The sequence below is a fragment of the Tenrec ecaudatus genome, chromosome 17 (assembly GCF_050624435.1).
Source record: "Tenrec ecaudatus isolate mTenEca1 chromosome 17, mTenEca1.hap1, whole genome shotgun sequence".
Classification (NCBI taxonomy): Eukaryota; Metazoa; Chordata; class Mammalia; order Afrosoricida; family Tenrecidae; genus Tenrec; species Tenrec ecaudatus.
Window position 1 is genome coordinate 18,621,821 of NC_134546.1, and position 20,683 is coordinate 18,642,503.

The following is a 20,683-nucleotide window of genomic DNA, read 5'->3' on the forward strand; positions in this document are numbered from 1 at the left end:
CCATATGGACAGTGGCATTAAGCATGCTGTCTCTCATCTCATCCTTATAAAGGGAAACACGGTGCTACCTTTCCTCTCTGCTGCCCAGAGCACCCACCGATAGACGTCTGTCTCTGCTGTTGCCTCTTTACGTGAGTGCGATGGCAGATTTGTCCTTTGGTAATCGACTTCACTCCGCTTTCGAGGGTTTTCCAGATAGCGTGTATCAAGGCTTGATTGGCATAACTGACATTTTCAGTGATCTTTAGCTTAGATATCAAAAACAGAAACCCGCCACATTTGGCTGCTGTCAATTCTGGCCCATCACAACCCCTTGTGTTCTGGAGTCATGTTTCCTTGCCTGTAATCTTCGTGGCAGTAAGTTGCCGGAGTGTCTGGGCGGCTTAGCATTGCCGTGGCTCAGTTAGCAGCTGGTGTTGCCCGTGGCCCTTATGTCAGCTATAGTCAGCCATTAATAGAACTGTAATGCAGAGAGCAGTGGTTTCAGAGACTCCTCTGTTTGTGAAATGCAGGCTGCTAGAGGCTTCTTAGAGCCTCTCCCTTTTAGTAGAGAATGAACTTCTTCAAACAATAATAGGCACAAATACTAATTGTGCCAATATGTAGAGACTCTTTATGAATAACAAGTAGACAACCGACCACCCTAGAGAAAAATTGGCAAAGGATACTGACTGGTAGGTCATGGGTAAAAATATAAAGTAACTCTTAAGTATATAAAACAAATCCAAATGGTGCAATGTGATACTGTTTTTCCCTTCCCCAATATTTTTTGTATTTTAGGTGAAGATTTACACAGCAAATTAGTTTCTCACTCAACAATTCATGCATAAACTATCCCGGACCGTTGGTTGCTCTTCCTACAGGGTCAGCACTCTCCTCATTCCCACCCTCCCTCTGTCCATCCTTCTCACTTCCTGCCCTGCCTTGCCCTGTCCTGTTGCTCTGGGCAAAGGCTGCCTGTGGGCATGACTTGGTTGATTGTTCTGAGGAACACGCTCCTCACGGGTGGTGGTGTGTGCATAATAAACACACCGTCTGTCATGAGCTTGTAAAGTGACATCCGGGACTGGTGTCCGTTCCAAGTTAAAAGGGCATCTTAGGACAGTAGTCTTCCCGTTCCTGTACTTCAGTGGGTCTAACCTTCCTCAGGCCGCGACCCTTGCATCCAGTTCTTCAGGTCGTGGGGACCCCCGACCATAAGGTTATTTTCGTTGCTACTTCATCACTGCCATTTTGCACTTGTTACGAATCGGGTGACCCCCGTGAAAGAGTCGTTCGGCCCCCAAAGGGGTTGCGACCCACAGGTTGAGAACGGCTGCTCTCGTCTCTTTATGGTATGAATTGGAGTTGTGGTCTACATTTGTCTCCTAGTCTGTGCAGGACCTCGCATTTGCTCCCTGACCAGGACATTCAGGAGGGGAGTTGGGCACTGTGTAGTCCTTCTCGCCTGTCTGCACGCATTAGTCCTTCAGTCTTTGGCTCCCTCTATTCTTTGTCGCTCCAGGTGGGCTGGGGCCAGAGTCTTCCATTTTTAAGTGGATTCCTAAGTTGTTAATACTCTAAGCCGCCGACGCCAGGATGAAAGGCACTTTCTTAGGTTGTTCCTGGAAGAACCATTCGTGTAGCCCTACAGAGAGCAAGTTGGCAGCATCCACCCCGCTTATCGAGGCTCTGCCTACTGAGCAGGCAGTCTTATTTCTAGGGATTTGCCCTGGAGGCATACTCGGTGTGGGGAACCCCGCGGTCGGGTGCGTCCGCAGTGGGCTGCTAACAGATGGGAACGTTTCACGACACGGAGTGGCCGTGGCAGGTACAGAGCAGTGGGAGACACTGTCAGCGTGAAAAGTGGCGGTGAGAATGGAGAAAAGAACACATTGGTCAGTCAGTACTTGTGCTTCAATCGGGGGTCCCCTTACCAGACCCCGAGACAGGGATTCTTCTATAGGGATTTAATGGGCTCTCGAGGGAAACCTGTAAGGGAGGAGGGAAGCAGGGTGGGGTGGGGAGTCACCAGGTGGCATGACAGGTGTCCGACTCTCAGCCTTTAGCCCTCCGCCCGCTCTCGCATGTAACTTGATGTTGGGGGATTGCATAGATGACTGACTAGACACTGGCAGGTACCTCCTCTTGCCCAAGCACTGCCTCACTGCGACGCTGTCTGGGGTTTTGGAGACCGTGACTCTTTACGGGGCAGCCTTCTTGTCCCAAGGAGAGGCTAGTGGGCTTGAACCACTTTTTTAGCAGTCTGATGCCTGACCCGGAGTGCAGCTGCCTCCGCGGCTGTCTCTGGAATCCTAAGGTCGACAGCAGGCTCTGGGGGTGCTCCCTCCCCACCTGGCCTGTGCGTGCGGCTGCTTTCTCCTCCTGACTTTGTATGTGGGCGTCTTCTCTCTTCTCCTCACCTGAGAGTTGGAGCTTCAGCGGGTGAGGGGGACGTGGACCAGGGTAGCCACCTTGTCATCACACTTCTGAGTTCAGCCAATACCTGTGCTGTTCTTACCCTCGGGATGGCTGGGAGTCGGAAGAAAGCAGGAGGCTTGTCTTTCCTGGTCTGCGTGGCTCTTCTCACGCGGGCTTCCCCTTGTCTCCTTGTCCTGCCTTCCCTATTGTGTCCGCCGCTCTCCCCCAGTCTTGTACGTTTACTCTCTGCACGCTGCTCTTTCCCAGCTCTGCCCTGTTAGTTGCGCGATGCCACCAATAGGACCTGTGAGACCCGGAACCTGAGCAAGGCAGACACCTCTCCGAAGGAAAATGCAAATATTTCCCAGGAGATGGAGAGTGACAGGGTGGTGCCTTCACCCTGCCACAGGGGTAAACCTTGCACACTCATACAAGGCCCCCCGTGGAGGTCCCACCCCCACGGTTTCATGAGCTCACTCAGCGAGGACCTGGGGTCTCCTGATGTCTGTGTCGACACTGACACGCAGGGAGTCCGCGGCCGCTCCCTCAGACATACTCCTTTTTTAAACTTGTTGGCTCCGAGCCCATGTGCATGATGAGCATGTGTGCGAAGCCCTTGGGAGAAGTGAGGTGCGGAGCCGCCTTGGGCTTGTGGAAAAGGTCTTCCTCTCCTGCTGCTCAGAGGCAGGGACCGGCCTGTCCCCGCCATCATCCTCCCTGCATGAGGTGGTAAGGCGGCACCGTTATCGTGCCCGTGGTGGTGCTGTCACCCGCCTGAATATGCCCTGTTGTAGACCTAGAGAGTACTTTTCTGATTCTTTTGGTTTTGCCAAAGATTTCTTCTTCTTTTTTTAAATAAATAATTTTATTGGGGATTCTTATAATAATCCATACAGCAATTGTACATATGTTGCCATCATCACTTTAAAAACATTTTCTTTCTACTTGAGCCCTTGGTATCAGCTCTTCCCCCATCCTCCTCTCTCGTGACCCCTTGATAAATCATAAATTGTTATTTTCATATCTTACACCGTCTGCTGTCTCCCTTCACCCGTGTTTCTGTTGTTCATCCCCCTCAGGTGTGGGGTTATATGTTGATCATTGTGATCACTTCCCACTTTTTCCCCCTTTTCTCCCACCTTCATTACTGTTCCTGAGGGCTTATCTACCCTGGATTCTGTGTGTCAAGAGCTCTTCTCTGTACCCGTGTACATGCTCCGTTCTAGCCAGATTTGTAAGGTAGAACTGGGGTCATGATCGTGGGGGTGTGGGGGGAGAAAACATTAAAGAACTGGAGGAATGTTGTGTATTTTGTGTAGTGTGTTATACTGCACCCTGTTTGCCAAAGATTGCTTTTGGTATTTTTAGATAAAACGTTGGACTCACTAAAATGGATACTGTGTGTATAATTGTTCTTTCTTCCTAGGACAGAAAAGCAGAGTACAGATTCAGAAAACAAAGCTAAAAAGCTTACGCTGCCTCTTTTTGGCGCCATGAAAGGAGGAAGCAAATTCAAATTAAAAACTGGAACTGTGGGGGTAAGTGGTGGGTCGGTGTTGGACTTTTAGCTCTTCAGCTACCCTGGGCCATATTTTGCAGAAACGATTCATGCCATTGGAATGTGACCAAGGGCTTGGGGGGAATCGCGTCTCCAGGACTTTCCTGTTGATTCTGGCTTTGTCAGGAATCGGAGAATCCATTTATGCCAGGCCAGGTGGAAGTGACTGATGTGTAAATTAGAATACCAGTTTATTCACTTGTGGTGAAGACTGTATTTAAGAAAAGGCCCCGAGGTTAAATTCTCTTTCCCTAATATACAGTTGTAATAGTCCCCGTCACCTAATACTGGTTAGTACAATAGTGTAAGCACCTGCTTTCCCAAGCTTCGTTTAATCCTCCCCCAAATTTATGACGTGTGGAGAATAGTACCTCTCACGGGGAGGAAGGGGATTCAGAGAGGTTACAGAAAGCTCAGACACCAGGAAATCACTAGGCTGGGAGGCAGATCCAGGTCTCCTGCCTCCCGCGTGTCATGATCCTTCGAATGCCCTGTGCTGCTCTGAGGTAGGTGTGTTCTCCCTGTACATGCAGAAATGAAGACTCACTGTGTGTTCTCCCTGTCCATGCAGCCTACCTCAGAAAGTCCGCCTGTAGAGTCTTCACCAAGCCAAAGAGCTGAACCCCAAGGTCGGGTCAGCTGCCCTGGGGTGACAGAGGTCTGCAGTCTCAGCCTCCGGTCTCGATGGGGTTATTGGCGGTGGAGGGAGGCTTCTCTGTGTGTGTGGGGGAGGGCTAGCGGTAACTTGTACCTGTTTTTTTTTTTTTTTTAACAATTTATTGGGGCTGATACAATTCTTTTCACAGTTCATACATATACATACATCAATTGTATAAAGCACATCTGTACAGTCTTTGCCCTAATCATTTTTTTCTCTTTTCTTCTTTTACATTTTATTAGGGACTCAAACAACTCTTACCACAATCCATACATATACATACATCAATTGTATAAAGCACATCCATACATTCCCTGCCCCAATCATTCTCAAGGCATTTGCTCTCCACTTAAGCCCCTTGCATCAGGTCCTCTTTTTTTTCCCCATCTCCCTCCCCATTCCCCCCTCCCTCATATGCCCTTGGTAATTTATACATCGTTATTTTGTCAAATCTTGCCCTATCTGGAGTCTCCCTTCCCCCCTTCTCTGCTGTCCCTCTCCCAGGGAAGAGGTCACATGTGGATCCTTGTAATCAGTTCCCCCTTTCCAACCCACTCACCCTCCACTCTCCCAGCATCGTCCCTCACACCCTTGGTCCTGAAGGTATCATCCACCCTGGATTCCCTGTACCTCCAACCCTCATATGTACCAGTGTACAGCCTCTGTCCTATCCAGCCCTGCAAGGTAGAATTCGGATCATGGTAGTTGGGGGGAGGAAGCATCCAGGATCTGGGGGAAAGCTTTGTTCTTCATCGATACTACCTCACACCCTAATTAACCCATCTCCTCTCCTAAACCCCTCTATGAGGGGATCTCCATTAGCCGACACTTGGGCCTTGGGTCTCCACTCTGCACTTCCCCCTTCATTTAATATGATATATATATATACATATATACACATACATATATACATATACACATATATACACATACATACACACACTTATATCTTTTTTTTTTTTGCATGATGCCTTATACCTGGTCCCTTGGGCACCTCGTGATCGCACTGGCCGGTGTGCTTCTTCCATGTGGGCTTATTTGCTTCTGAGCTAGATGGCCGCTTGTTCACCATCAAGCCTTTAAGACCCCAGACACTATCTCTTTTGATAGCCGGGCACCATCAGCTTTCTTCACCACATTTGCTTATGCACCCATTTGTCTTCAGCGATCCTATCATGGAGGTGTGCAGTCAATGATATGATTTTTTGTTCTTTGATGCCTGGTAACTGATCCCTTTGGGACCACTCGATCACACAGGCTGGTGTGTTCTTCCATGTGGACTTTGTTGCTTCTGAGCTAGATGGCCGCTTGTTTATCTTCAAGCCTTTAAGACCCCAGTCACGATCTCTTTTGATAGCCGGGCACCATCAGCTTTCTTCACCACATTTACTTGTTCACCCACTTTGGCTCCAGCCGTTGTGTTGGGAGAGTGAGCATCATAGAGTTCCAATTTAATAAAAGAAGGTATTCATGCATTGAGGGAGTGTTTGAGTAGAGGCCCAAGGTCCTTCCGCCACCTTAATACTTGACCTATAAATATAGACACATAGATCTATTTCCCCATCCTCCTATATATATTTGCATGTACATGTCTTTGTCTAGACCTCCATGAATGCCCTTTGACTCCTAGCTCTTTCCTCCATCTCCCTTGACCTTCCTCCTGCCCTACCACCATGCTTCATCGCCACCTGGGCTAGAGTATACCTCTTCTCTAAGCAACCTTACCCTTGATCGTTTCCCACCAGGCCTGCCACTCCCCCTTCTCTACCATTTGGGGTCCCATGTTTTTCCCTTGTCCCTGGGTTTGTTAACACCACTTCCTTACCCCCCCTACCCCCCCACCCCAAGTCCCCCCGGAACTGTCGGTCCCGTTGTTTTTCATCCAGATAGTTCATCCAGCCTGTCCTATTCAGACAGACCTGTGGAGTCACTAACATGCACGAAAACTAGACAGAGGAAAACAAAGCAACAGTATACAACCAGACAATAAAACAACCAAAACAAACCACTGAAAAAGAACAGAACAAAACAGTTCACAAGAGAAAAGCTTGTAGTTAGTTCAGGGATCGTTTGCTGGCCCTTAGGAGCGTTTTCCAGTCCAGTCTGTTGGGGCACCACGCCCTGGCCCCAAAGTCCACTTTCAGCATTCCCTGGGGACCTTGCCACTCCATTCCCTTACTGTTCCGCTGCACTCCCCCAGTGATTTGCCTCGGTGTGGTGGGATCAGGTCAGGTGCAATTCCCACACTGTGTCTCCGGTGCTGTCCCCTGTATTGCCCTTAGTCACTGAGGGGCATCATGTCTCATAGTAGGGCCAGCCAACTTGTACCTGTTTTAAGTAGAAAATTTCCTCACAGAAAAGCTCTCCCTAGAGGTTCGCTGAAATCCTGTGTTACAAAGATAATATGCCCACGTATGATTCGGTGCCCTATCTGTCGTGAACTCTGAGAACCTTCCTGATCATTACCCTTACTGGAAAGCCGTGAGTAGACTCCTTGGACCAAGTCTCTAAGAAACCCCTTCCTTTTCCTCAGGATCTCTGTGCTGACTTACGTGGTGTTGCGTCTAATTGAAAAGCAGCACACAGATTCTGTGTCTCTAGGAGTTTGGATTTGCTTGATTCCTAGAACCCACCGAAACCAAACCTGCTGCTGTCGCGTCTGCACTGACTCGACAGCTGCCTCCCTCGCGGGGCTTCTGATCGCGCGCTCTGCAGGCTGCCTCGCCGGCTCCCCGTGGCTCTGGGTCCAAACTGACAGTGTTTTGGTGAAGCAAATTCTTCGCCAAAATACAGGGATGCCTGTATTTCCTAGAAGGTGTAGTAATACATCACCGTCTTTAAGATGCCGGGCAGCATTCTTGCTGCTGCTGCACAGATAAAGGCTTTTCTTCCTTATAAGCTTCATCAAGGGTTTTCAGGTTGATATGCTTTTAATTTCAGAAAGTAATCCAGATAGGTGCTAAAGTTCATGAGGGTCATAGGTAGGTAAAATTTTGTGTGAATGTCCTACTTTCAGCAGACTTGGGCAGGGCTTATTAACCTAGAAGGAGACTGGGCATTTCACCATGAGCTTAACCGCGGGAAAGATTTGTCTCTTTTTTGTCTTCATCTTGAACTCTGTGTTCACAGTTTTGCTTCCCTTATAGAAGTTACCCCCTAAGCGTCCAGAACTCCCTCCAACGCTGATGAGAATGAAAGACGATCCGGAAGTAGAAGAGGAGGAGGAAGAGGAGGAGGAGGAGGAGTGCGGCAAGAAGACAGTGGAGGAGCGCAGTGGTGAGCTACAGCCTGAGAAGCAGCCAGGAGCTGCAGGGCCCGAAAGGAGCCCTCCCAGAGGCTTCCCTTGTTCTTAAGAAGCAAAAGGCCACGGCCGCCTCTCCCCTGCTCCCTGTGCTACTCACAGGCACTGCACCCAACCTGCATCGAAGCCCTGGTCTAGCCTGCGCCTCGTCGCGAGGAACGCTGGTCTGTCTCTTGGTCTTCTTCCTCTGACTTCCAGCCCTTCTATCTGTCCCCATTGCAGATTAAGTGCAGGTACAGGTGACCCTCGAACAACACAGCATGTAAGGTTGCTGACCCACCCACCCTCACAGAATCAAACATCCACGTATGGCTTTTAACCACCCCAAATCTGAATTGCTACTAGCCTGTGGGCTGCTTGCCTTACCAACAACGCAGTCAGTTGGTAGACATTTTGTATGTGTATGTGTTGTACAGGAGCCCTGATGGTGTGGTAGTTACATATTGGCCTGCTAAACACCAGGCCAGCAGTTCAAAACCACCAGCTGCTCCGAGGGAGAAAGATAGGGCTTTCTACTACCAAAAAGTTACAGTAAAAGAAAAAGAAGAAAAAAGAGTTACAGTCTTAGACACTCACAGGGGCAGTGACTTAGGTATTGTATTAGGTTCCTACGATAAAATAAGCTAGAGAAAATCACCGTTCTAAGAAAATCATGAGGAACGATACCGTACTGCATTGTATTGAAACTCTAAGTCCCCATGTCTGTGGCCACGGTGATTGCCTTCATGTGAGTAGGTTGAGGGGGAGGAGGCAGTGGGGGAGGTGATCTCTCGGCCTCAGGGCAGCGGTGGAAGAAGGGAGGAGACGGAAAGGGAGGCTGGAGAGGTAGGCACATTTGGTGTAACTCCACGGAAATATATCGTCATTTGTCTTTTTTATTTTCTATACAGTGTCAGTCCTCCTCCCACCATTCCCTGTGGTGTCAGTGTCCATGTCACCTGGTTGTAGTTCAGTGACCCTATAGACAGCAGAAAGAAACACCGCCCGGCCTGCCTCACCCTCAGTGCTGTGTCTGAGCCCCTTGTTGTAGCCACTGCGCCAGGCCACGTCCTCGAGCCTTCTGCTTTATCCAGCAGGATGCCACAGTACTGCTGCTGCCGTCCTTCGTTGTAAGGCGCGTTCGGACTGTACTTCTTTCGAGACCCTGGTGCCTTCAGTGTTCTTGTCAACATCGTAATTCCAGTATATCAAAATTTCCGGGATCTTCTTTATTCACTGTCCCAATTCCCACGTGCTTATGAGGTGATTGGGTCAGGCACACCTTTGTCCCCAAGGGGACAGCCTTGCTCATCTGCCCTTGGAAGAGCTCTTGTGCAGGTGATTCCCATGCAATGTGCCGCTTGATCTCTTGGCGGCTGTTTCCACGTGGACCCTTTATCCTGATGTCGTCTGTTGCTCCAGTTTGGAGGAGTTTTGTCTTCTTTACATCATTGAGTTGCAGTCTACTACTTGATAGTTTCTGCATTTTGTAGAGTCACCTCACTTTGTAGTGGGCACAAATATGGATCTCTTCTATTTGGTTGGCCAAATAGCTGTCACCTAATGTGACCTGAATCAGTGATCCTTCCAGTGCTTCGTCAGCGTGTGGAAACGCTGCGAGTGGTGTCCGTTCATTCCTGGAGCCGCGCTGTTGGCGAATGCCTTCAGTGCAGCTTCACTTGTTCCTTCAGCACCGTCTGTTGCCTCTTAAACTGTGAATGTCGACTGCGGGCTTCTCTGTGGTGTCGTGACTCCATCACTTTCTTTTGAGGCTTCCTGCATCATTCAACATTTTCCCCACGGAATCCTTCATTAGCTGCGTACAATATGTTTATTGGAAAAGAAGTCCATGTATTTGTCTGGACCTGTGCGTGCAAACTGGTGTTGTTCACAGGTCAACTGTATTTATAGTCTGCTTCAGGTCTCCAGAAAAGTGAAACTGTGACCTTCAAGCCCCAGCGAACACAGGACGAGCCTGGGTCTGCCGGGGCTACGAGGCAGGCAGGGCAGGAGGGCGGGTGAGAGGCGTCATCAGGGAGTGTCGAGATTCATGTCCCCCAGCTAAGGTTACTTCCCATTCCTAACACAAGCATAATTCTACCCCTTGGACTAAACTTCCCAAGACAGATCATGCCTTATTTTGGGGACCCTTGGTACCTAGCCGAGACCCTGGCATGCCACCCGCTTTGTCAAATAAGTGATTAGCACTATGAACAGAGGAAATGCACTCATTTAAAATAAATGATACCATCTTCTGATTATAAAAGGAATTTATGTCCATTCTAGACATTTAAGGTCACACGTAAGAACCCAAAGAAGAAAAACGTGTCCAATCCCACCCCCACAGATCATTGTTGGTTTTCCCAATATCTTCCTGTCCCTTGTAAAAAAGAGGTTATTTTCCTGAGAAATATCAAGGGTAGTCCACCTGCTTGGCAAGATTAAGATCTCGCAGGAAATGGGGAGCATGCGGAACAACAGTACAGATGGGCATGGGGGGGCGCGCAGCTGTGCTTTCTTTTTTCTCTCTATACCGCGTGTACGTTGACCGTGAGCTAGGCTGGTGCGTGGGAGAACACCAGGCCTGTAGGCAGCCCTTCTCTGGACTCACTTCCAATGGCTTGAGCATCAGCAAAGTTGCTGTTTCTGTATCTGCGTGAGGCAAATCTTCCTGAGTTGTAGCCCTCGTTTATTGCTCAGAGCCTGGCACGGTGCCTGGCCTTTTCAAACATGCCACCGAGGCACTGGGGCATACTCTTTCCTGAGTCCCCGCTTAGACTCAGGCGTTGTGAGGGTGGCATGTAGACAGATGGCAGGAAGAGGAACAATGATTATTGTGTTTTGTGTAGAGACCGAAGTAAACATGCATATGCAAAAATATTACAGATTTGAAATGTTGATTTATAAGAAAATAATGAATCTGCAACTAATGAGGGAGATGCTAGTGTTTTCTTTCTTCTCTATTATCTATTTATTATAACATTGGGATCACATGATGCGTGCTATCTTTTTTTTTTCTATTAATTTCTTGTTCATTTTTGAAAGATAGTGTTATTAGATATAGGTTCTTAATGGTATTTTTTTCTACACTCTGCAGTCTGCACTCTGTCATTATCTAGTCTCCGTGGTTTCTAATGAGAAATTAGCTCTTGAAGTTCATCGATAATCCCATCTATGTTAAAAGTTGCCACGTACTTTCTTTTTTTTTTACATTTTATTAGGGACTCATACAACTCTTATCACAATCCATACATATACATACATCAATTGTATAAAGCACATCCATACCTTCCCTGCCCCAATCATTCTCAAGGCATTTGCTCTCCGATGCGTGCTATCTTGTGACCTGTTTTTCCCAAGTCTTAAAATACTCTGTGAAGATGTGGTTTTCAGTGAGGGCCCGGGCCCTCGTGGTCGACTTGCTGGCTCATGTCAGCATGTCGTCGCTCTCGGGGCTCCTTGCTGAGCCTTTGCTGTGAATGAGCTCCTAGCAGTAGGGTTTCTAGGCCAAGCAGCGTTCGTATTGTTAAGCTTTTTGTAAGTTTTACCAAAAAATTGTGTGTCACCATTGGCCACTTTTTTCAAGTGGGAAATGTGGTTCCCTGCTAGACATCTGGAAGCACGCTGACTGGAAACCCAACTACGTTGTAGAGCGGAGGGTCGTCCCATTGGGTGATGCTGTCCGTACTTAGCCGTTCTTGTTCTGCTCTCCGGGAGTGAGACAGTGACAGTGTGCTTCTGCACTGCTGTTTACAGGGAGCATGCCCCCGCTCGGCCGGGTGCCAGAGACAAGAGATGAGCCAGAGACCTGCGATCCCGCCACATCCCTCCAGGAGCCTTCAGGCAAGTGGGGCAGCTGCGTCCAGTGCTGCTGTGCACTCCGGCAGCCCTGTGCTGTTAGAGGGCAGATTGGCAGCTGCCCTGAGAGCAGCCAGTGACACTGGCCCACGCGGCTGCCAACGCACAGGAGAAGGTGGAATGTGCGCGACGTGGCAGTCGGTGCCATCCCACCTGCCTTTCTCCTCATGCCCGGCCGTCTCAAGGCTCTCTCTCCCTGGCGCACAAGCACCTCATGGTCACATGTTTCCCTCTGGCTGTGCCACGCCCTCCGGCATGAAATCAGGTGCCTGCCATGGGAGTGATTCCCACACTAATCAAGAAACGTGGTGAACTAAATGCTGCTCTTGTAAGATTCTCTTGTTCCGGATTTACTGGCAGCGTCTGGCCAGGGGAATCCTGGCATCAGCCTGCTTTTCCTTTCCCGTCTCGGGTGGGGTGATGCTGTGCCAGCTCGCGGGGTGGGCTCCGGATCTGAAAATCAGCCCCTGTTGGAGGATAAGTCTCTCCCGACCGCTCTGGCCGTAGCCATCGCAGGCCTTTTAGGAGAGGAGTCTGCTGGGTGACGGGTTGGGCTGCTAACTGCCAGGTGAGCAGTTCCAGCCCACCCCCCCCACCCCCGCTGCTTCAGGGGGAAGATGAGGTCACATCCATCTGTGAAGCCTGGCCAGCCCAAGACTGTCACTAGGAGTCAGAATTGACTCACTGGCAGTTGGGGAGCTGGAAGGAATTGTTGAGGTCACATGGTCACTGGCGTGTTTTATTGGATCATTAAATTGACTCTTTTGAGGAATGTCTCCTTCCTTGATTCCTTTTTCTAAAAATAACTACTGCCCCTTTTTCCTAAAAAATTAGTCTCCAAGAATGCACGTGAGAGAAGCAGAGGTGAACAGAAGCAAACGGAAGCTGCCGGCCCCAGTAAGGTAAGCAGAGACAAACCCCTTTGCCGGGAGCCACTTCCGGAAGAAAGGGTCTGGGGGATTGGGTTCAGCAGCGTTCTCAGCTACCTCATGAGCCCCGCTCCTAGAAATAGGGGCTTTCTTTTGTTGGTGCGCTTTCTTTCTCAATTTTACTTATTGTATTATTGTTGACATACACTAACTCAACACTTTCCAAATGTCCAATTTATGACATTTTCACCTTCTTTGCATAAAGTTACTATATATAAGGAGTCCTAGTGGCATAGTGGTTATGGATTGGGCTGCTAGCTGCAAGGTCAGCAGTTCAAAACCACCAGCCGTTCTGCCAGAGAAAGACAGGGCTTCTACTGCAATAAAGAGTGGCTGTCTCGGAAACCCACAAGTGCAGTTCTACCCTGTCCTGCAGGGTTGCTGTTATCAATTTGAGCCCACCATAGATAATCCTTAAAGAGCATAATGCTCACACTAGACCTTTTTTTTGACTAGTTAACCAAACCCTTGTGGCAGTGTAGCTTAGATAATGAACTTCTAACCGCAAGTTCAGTTAGCACCAGCTGCTTCTAAGGAAAAAGATAAGGCTGTCTTATCTCATAAAGATTTACAGTCTTATAAACTCTTAAGAGACAAGTCTACTCTTGTAGGTCCTTGTATCTTATAGGCTCTTATACCCTTATATCTTATAGGGTCTCTATGAGCCAGAATTGATTAGATGGACAAAAAACTCCAAACTCTGTGTCCTTGAATTGGTTCCATCTCATAGTGACCCTACAGGACAAGGTAGGACTGTCCCTTGGGATCCCAGGCTGTAATTCTTTACAGTCATTCTCCCCCAGAGGGGCTGATGGTTTCAACTGCTGACCTGGCCGTTAGCAGCCTGTGTCAGACTGGGCTGACTGCAGAATCAGATCCAGTGACACTCATATGTGTATAAGAGAGAGCTTTATAGCTCGGAGTAATTGGATATCAAGAAAACATCCCAGTCCAGATCCAGATCCAGTCCTTCAGTCCGTTTGCAGCCACATGCAACAGTGCAGAATGCAGGACAATCGCAGGCCGGTGGGTGCATCTCAGGACTCGCTCGGCTGTCAGCATGGCTCCACGTGGCTCAACAGGAAGGTGAAGCAGAGAGAGTGGCTGGCCTCCTCCAGGGAGGAAGAGAAAGGCTGGCCTGAGAGAGCCACCTATCCCAGTCACCCTGTAGTCAAGCTGTGACCTGAGGGACAGGCCACACTCCGCCCTCGTGCTCCGACAGGAGCCATGTTGGCATAGAAAAGCCTGACTGTCACACAGCCCACCCTATAAGGTGACCCTGGGAGGAATATTTTTGTTAAGGTTTAAAGATTACTTCATTCAGGGCAAGAATTTTAGCGAGTCATTTACCCGTCACAGCTACAGAAACCTTTTGTCCACGAGAACCATTTTATTCTACATGTTCTTCCCTTGGATTGGGATTCTTCTGTGGAAGCTTTGTTCAAACGTTCACTTAGGGAGGCACCATCAGTGTTCATGGCAAAGGAGGTGTTTGTGGATGGAGGCAGGTCGCCACCATTCCCTCACTGTCTCCTGTCCCCGCCTCTTCTCCCTCTTGACGGCTCCAGGTGAACAGACTGACTGTCCTGCCTTAGATGGCTGCTTGCAGGCTTCTTAAAAACGAAACGAGGACATAGCAGAGAGGCACTGATTGGGTAGGTCAGCCAGCTGGATGTCCCATGAAACCATGACCCGAAACAGCCAAAGAAGCCAGACCCCGGGAGGTATTTGGTTGTATAGACGCAGCCTCAGAAGCTACCTTTTCTCTTTATTTTTGACTTTTTGTGTTTGGAATCCCTTGTTGTCATTCTCATTCTAGTCCCCATCCGCCCTCCTCCCTATACCGTCTCACATTCAGTGATCTCTTGTTAGTTTGCGACTCCGCCTTCCTGCCCTAGTTTGCCCACATGAGGGCATTTGAGTGACAGTTATTTCCTTCCTCTTACTCTGGTAGAATGCAGTGGACTCCTTTCGATATCGTGTCTGTTCCCCATCTGGAAATGGATCAGGACATCAGGGGCTTTCTTCTCTCCCGATCGGCTCTAGTGAATAGTTTCCCCGAGATGGATCCTGCCTGTTGGTTGCGAATGAATGACCGAGCACACGGTTTTGCAGGGACACGGTAGTCCCAGAGCGATTGCAAGGCGGCGGCCCGGGTGGGTTCTGCCATTCAGCAGCTGCTGCCACACAGCTTTGCTAAAGGCCTCGCACCCGCACGGAAAGCGCTCACTGCAAGCCACTAGCTGGAGCTTCACAGACATTTCCCAGAAAGAGCCTCCCACGGCGGGCGCTGGAGCCCCGACCTGTAGGAGAAACTGCTCTCTGGCGGTTGTTCACTGGCAGCCGCAGGATAGGGTGCTTAGAGTTGAATGGCTTTGAATGAAATCAACCATCTTATCGTTGCAGGTCCCACCCCCCCTTTCTTCCACATACCCGGAAGATGACCCCGACTACTGTGTCTGGGTCCCTCCTGAAGGTAAAGTACTCTCAACTTTTGTGGGTTTGGCTTTAAGTTTTAGTTATTTAGATTTTAAATGGCAGTGTATCTATTTAATGTTCACAGTTTTGTGAAGTTACAAGGGTGTGGTGTGTAAATCCTCCCTCCTGGGGGGGGCAGGTAGATTCATCGCTAGAAATGTACCAACCAGACTGGACCCTTATTCAAATACACATCCTCTCCGTCAAAAGAAAGCATGAGCCAGTTGGTGAAATTGGAACACGGGGTGGAGATTGATGGCATTCAGAAAACACTGCTGGTCTTTTAAAAGTCTGATATTGAGGTTGGCTTTTGTAAAGGTTTTTCGGAAGTGCTTACTTTCTGGAGGCATGCACAGAATGCCCTCTGGGATTTTCCTCAAAGAATCCAGTGGTGGAGGAAAGTTAAGAATCAGCCACATGTTGAGTATTACCTGGGAATTCATTATATGTGTCTCTTTACTTTTGTATACATTTTCAATTTTATTTTTTACATTAAATGAAAAAGTTTTGTGGCTGTGCCTTGTTCACGTAGTTTTTTCTCTCTCTAAGTACAACCAAATATTATCAAGTTCCTTAAGAAATCTTACATGTATAAAATGCTTATAAAGGAATCTAAATCTGGGGTACGCCACAGGAGTGTGTGGGTCATGGGCTCCTCCCATACCTACTTAGAGATTGCGCTTTCTTTTCATGGTAAGCGTATGCCTTCGCTTATTTCACCAGCTTCCTTGATTTGTGTGTGTGTGTGTGGGGGGGGTCTCCTGACAGCTCAAACGACTCGGCAATAACTAAGCTCTAACATGCGCAGCTTTGCAAGGGGGGCAGCGGTAGAAGAAGATCCATTAAAGTTCACTTGATGGATCAGAGACCCTGAGCATTTAAAAGATATTATCAAACTGTCTGTTTTAGAGGCTTGCCTTGAAGCCCTTGTGTTGGGACACTTTTGAGGCGCTTATCTGCCCAAGTCGTCATCCGGGTTGCTTCCTGTATGGATTGAGTTGGTAATAGACTTAGTAATTACCGCATATACTGGAGTATATCAGCCAAGGCCCCGAGTTTTACCATTAAAAATGTGCTGGAAAACTCGGTTTATATACCAGCCTATCCCAATACGATCACCGAAGACCAAGTGGGTGCATAAGCAAATGTGGTGAGGAAAGCTGATGGTGCCCACCTACCAAAAGACATAGCATCTGGGGTCTTAAGCACTTGAAGAAAAACAGGCAGTCATTTAACTGAGAAACAACAAAGTCCACATGGAAGAAGCACACCAGCCTGTGAGATCACAAGGTGTCAAAGGGATCAGGTATCAGGCATCAAATAAAAAAAAATCATAGCATTGTGAATGGAGGAGACGAGCCACTCAGGGTACAGTGTAGCAATGATGAAATAATACAGTTTTCCTCTAGTTCTTGAATGCTTCCTCCCCCCCACTATCATGATCCCAATTCTACCTTACAAATCCGGCTGGATCAGAGGATGTATACTGGTATAGACAGGAACTGGAAACACAGGGAATCTGTGACAGATGATTGAATCCTTCAGGACAAGTGGTGAGAGTGGTGATACCGGGTTGGTGGAGGGAAGGTGAGGGAGAAAGGGGCCACAGATTACAAGGATCTACATATAACCTCCTTGGGGGAAGGATAGTGGAGAAGTAGGTGAAGGGAGATGTCAGACAGTGTAAGATATGACAAAATAATAATAATTTATAAATTATCAAGGGTTCAAGGGGGCGGGGGTAGGGAGGGGAAAAATGAGCTGATACCAAGGGCTCAAGTAGAAAACAAATGTTTTGAGAATGATGATGGCAACAAATGTACAAAAGTGCTGACACAATGGATGGGTGTATGGATTGTGACAAGAGTTGTACGAGCCCCCAATAAAATGATTTTTAAAAAAACCTTGGCTTATATGCCAGTGTATATGGTAATTAGTAGAAATTTAGTTATAGGTGTGCTTGGTTTAAGAAGTGCAGCAAGGATAGGAATAAATGTATATAAAAAGTAAATTTTTTTCTTGTAGGAGAAAACTATCTGTTTATTTTTGGCCCACTGATGTATTTTTTCCTCCCTGACGCTGAATAGTGACTGTATTTCTTCTTGCGTACTCTAGGCCAAAGTGGAGATGGCAGGACACACCTCAACGACAAGTATGGCTATTGACGCCCCAGAGCCCAGAGAAGGCCTGTGGACCAAGCGATGCGGGGCTCGGGGAGAGTACCGCACGACGGAGCCGGAGCGGGAGCTCGGAGATCCCCCGTCAGATCTGTTCCCTGTCTTTTCTTCTCTGCAGTGGCTTTCTTAATGTATCCCCTCCCCTGTTCTTCTGAATGTGGTATTTATGTTTGTATGTACGTATGTAAAAAAGGAACCATAAAGTTTGCAAATAAGTAAAATGAGAGAAGGGGCCCTCTTAAACGAGAAGGCAAAGATGCCTCTCATGTTGACTTAAAGGCCCAGACTGACCATAGCTTAGAGACACCTTCTCATGAACAATAGCCTACTCTGGAGTTGAGCCTAGGAGTCACCAAATTTGCTTCCTCAGGTGGGTGTTGAAATATGAAGCCACGCCATGGGCATTGCCCTGGGTGTCCCTCTCGTGTTTGGGACTGGAAATTGATAGACACTAAACCATAGAACTGTAACAGTCCTCCGCCAGGTTGGAGAGCAAACCACCCTGTCAGCACACAGGAAGGCCCCTTGCACTTGTTCATGCCCCAGGCTCCTGATAAGAACATCTGGATGTCCAGGACTCTGACCGTCATATGCGATACCCATCCTCCAATACGGGGGCAAATAAGCTCGTCCTGCTATGGGGCTTCTCACCTTTCTGGAAACATGCAGAAATTCAGGAAGGTATCTTGGCCTCTTACTTCCTGGCCCCTTGTATTCTTCAGACAGGAAGTAACTTGGGAAGTTCTGGGGTGTGGCTGAAGACAGAGCTGATCAACAGGAGAATGCTGTGGCCCCAGTAGAGAGGACATGGGGTTCTTTCAGTTGAGCTCAGTGTGCCTCCAAGACATCTACGTGAAGATGTCAAGAAAGAAGCTGACTAGATAAGTCTGCATCTCAGAAGAGCAGCCGGAGAACGGTTGCTGTCTTCCTGAGGAAGGAAGGCGTGGCACCAGCCGGCAAGGTGAGAGGCCAAGGACACACAGGACTTTTCAAGACTGGCCCTAATCTTGGACAGTGGATTCTTTCATCTTTAGTCCTGGGAACAGAATGGAGATGATTATTCTGGTTGTGGGCACTCATTCACTGGGGAGAAAAATAAAGTACTATCTCCTTACAGGAACAAACAGTGTAGTCTTGTCTCTTGTGGAGCAACTGGTAGGTTTGAACCACTGACCTTGCAGCCAACAGCTCTACACAATCTACTCCCACGTATAGACGTAATTAGTTCAAGGAAATGGCGCCTATAGTTGTAGAGACAGCAAGTGCCAACTCCATGGGTCAGATGCCCTTCTGGTTCACAGAGCTGCAGGGGCCCCTTTGAACCCAAGATCAGCAATTCAAATATCGTACTTCTAGATGCAGAGGCAAATGAAGCCACGATCAGCAGATGAGGAGACGGTGCTGCTAACTCCCACGATGGGCAGGCTTCTAGCTCAAGTTCAAGGAGCCAGAGGTCAGATGATAAGCCTTGCAGGATGCAGACCCAGTAAACTCAAGCAAACTTTACCAGAGGATCCACATATATTGGAAGCAGACCACACCCCTGAGGAAAATCCCTTTGGATTGATTGGTTGCTCATAGCAGCTCTTAGCCTGGAATTGATGACATTCTATTAGATCTCACCATGAGGGACAACTACATGCTAACTACCCAAACCACTGAGCGTTCAGACGCAGGCACGTTGACACAACCGTAACTGCCACACGGTACACACCCCAGTGAGCAGTGTTCTGGGGCAAAAAGGCCAGGAGTTTGTATGTAGCACCGAAACCTGGTCCTTTGTCTAGGGATTTTATAGGGATATAAACCTACAAAAACTTATAAAGCCAAAACTTTCAACCATTTTTGTCATGCTCCCAGTGTGCCATGCACTGTATTAAGTGCTTTGGATAGATTTCCATGTAATCATCAAAATATCTCATTGAGGGAAGTACTATAATTTTGTTCAGGTGTGGGAAAGGAACCTGAGGACTTTTGAGGTTAAAACGTGCTCAGGGTCACATGTAGCCCATGAAACAGATGGAAACCAAACAGTCTAATTTTAGAGTCTGAGTTCTTAATCCTTATTGTCTTCTTAAAAAAAAATCCCTGGATCATTAAACAGATCTGACAAAATACACTTTAGCCTTTTCATTATTAAAGATATTTAGAAAAGAGAAGAAATGCAGCAAGGGTAAAAACGAAATCTCGGCATCACAAAACCACACTAGACCCGTGTTTCCTGCAGTTGGGCCTGAGGTGCAGAGCTACAGACAGTCCCTGAAAGCGAATCTCCTTTTTGGAACCTCAGACTTTGTCATTGGTTTGTGAAGGGCTTATGTAAATGTATAGAGTTCAAAAAGTTAGTGGATAAATTCCACTATCTTTTCATTCCATTTTGACATGAGTCTTTGCAGCCCTCTTGTATATTTTAATTTTCGTAGTTTATGCTCTGTGGGGCTGAAATAATTTATCCAGTACCACCTCCTGCCTCCCCTCCAGGTGTGGAGTCAAAGGTACTGCAAGCATCCCAGAAGTCTCTTCCTAGGCTGATTACACTTCCAAACTTTTTAGTGAGATAAGATGAGCTGTTCACATGACACTTGAGGCATATCCAAGTTCCCCCGAATGGGTCATTATTTTGTATGTATTTAAGGGTCCCTAAATCTCATTTTGTTCCCTTGGACCCAGAACTCACCAGATTGAGTCGCTTTGGGTGGTTTGATGTCAAAGTTTGTGTCCAAAAGCAAACACAAAGGCCTGGTGCCCAAGGGTTACCCCCCAAAAAATCAGTAAAGAGATCCTACTTCAAGAGAGTCTCCCTTTCCTAGAATCAGAACTTGGGAACACAGACCATTCTTCACAGATGTTTGTGCCGTGCTTGGCCCATTGCACAAATGTTCCTTCATTTCCGGCTGTAACTATTTTCCCTGGATTTGTCCAGACCCAGGAGAGCAAAGCCAAGCCCGGCTTATGTCTGAAGGCCACGCTTATACCCCCTGCTACTGGAGTGCCGCTGGATGAAGTTGGCCCTACAGGGACCGATGACACAATTCCCAACCATCTTTGAAGCCTGTTAGCCACAGTCTGGAAATGTGTGACTTTCCCACTGAAATGCTGCCACCTCCCAGATGGGGTGTGACAAGTGGCCAGCAGCTGTGGCTGGCTTCCTGAGAGCAGGGGCTGGACGGAAGCCTGCCGGGCCGGTGGCAATCAAAGGCAGGAATCAGAACCCGAGGGAGGGCTGGCTTCCCATCTGGGACTTGGCTTAGCCAAATGTTGAGCTGCTGGGAAATGACATAAAACTCTCTTGACCTTGAAAATGGGTCACTCTGATCTCTTCAAGGCAGCCACTCTGCTCCTGAG

The 20,683-nt window shown here is 48.1% G+C and overlaps 1 protein-coding gene across 4 annotated transcripts in view; it reads left to right on the top strand.

Moving 5' to 3' along the window:
* The window catches only part of SLC4A1AP (solute carrier family 4 member 1 adaptor protein), a 35,660-nt gene extending 17,670 nt beyond the window's left edge, over positions 1-17,990 (top strand). Inside the window, exons 9-15 of one of the 4 annotated variants that reach the window (XM_075535289.1) lie at positions 3,827-3,938; positions 7,763-7,892; positions 11,653-11,739; positions 12,589-12,656; positions 13,337-13,430; positions 15,090-15,159; positions 17,277-17,990. In XM_075535289.1, the coding sequence (XP_075391404.1) occupies positions 3,827-3,938; positions 7,763-7,892; positions 11,653-11,739; positions 12,589-12,656; positions 13,337-13,430; positions 15,090-15,127 (529 nt within the window). In that variant the 3' untranslated portion in view covers positions 15,128-15,159; positions 17,277-17,990. The remainder of the gene's footprint in view (positions 1-3,826; positions 3,939-7,762; positions 7,893-11,652; positions 11,740-12,588; positions 12,657-13,336; positions 13,431-15,089; positions 15,160-17,276) is intronic. The other 3 variants (XM_075535291.1, XM_075535290.1, XM_075535292.1) reach the window with 3 other exon arrangements.
* Positions 17,991-20,683: the final 2,693 nt, after the last annotated feature.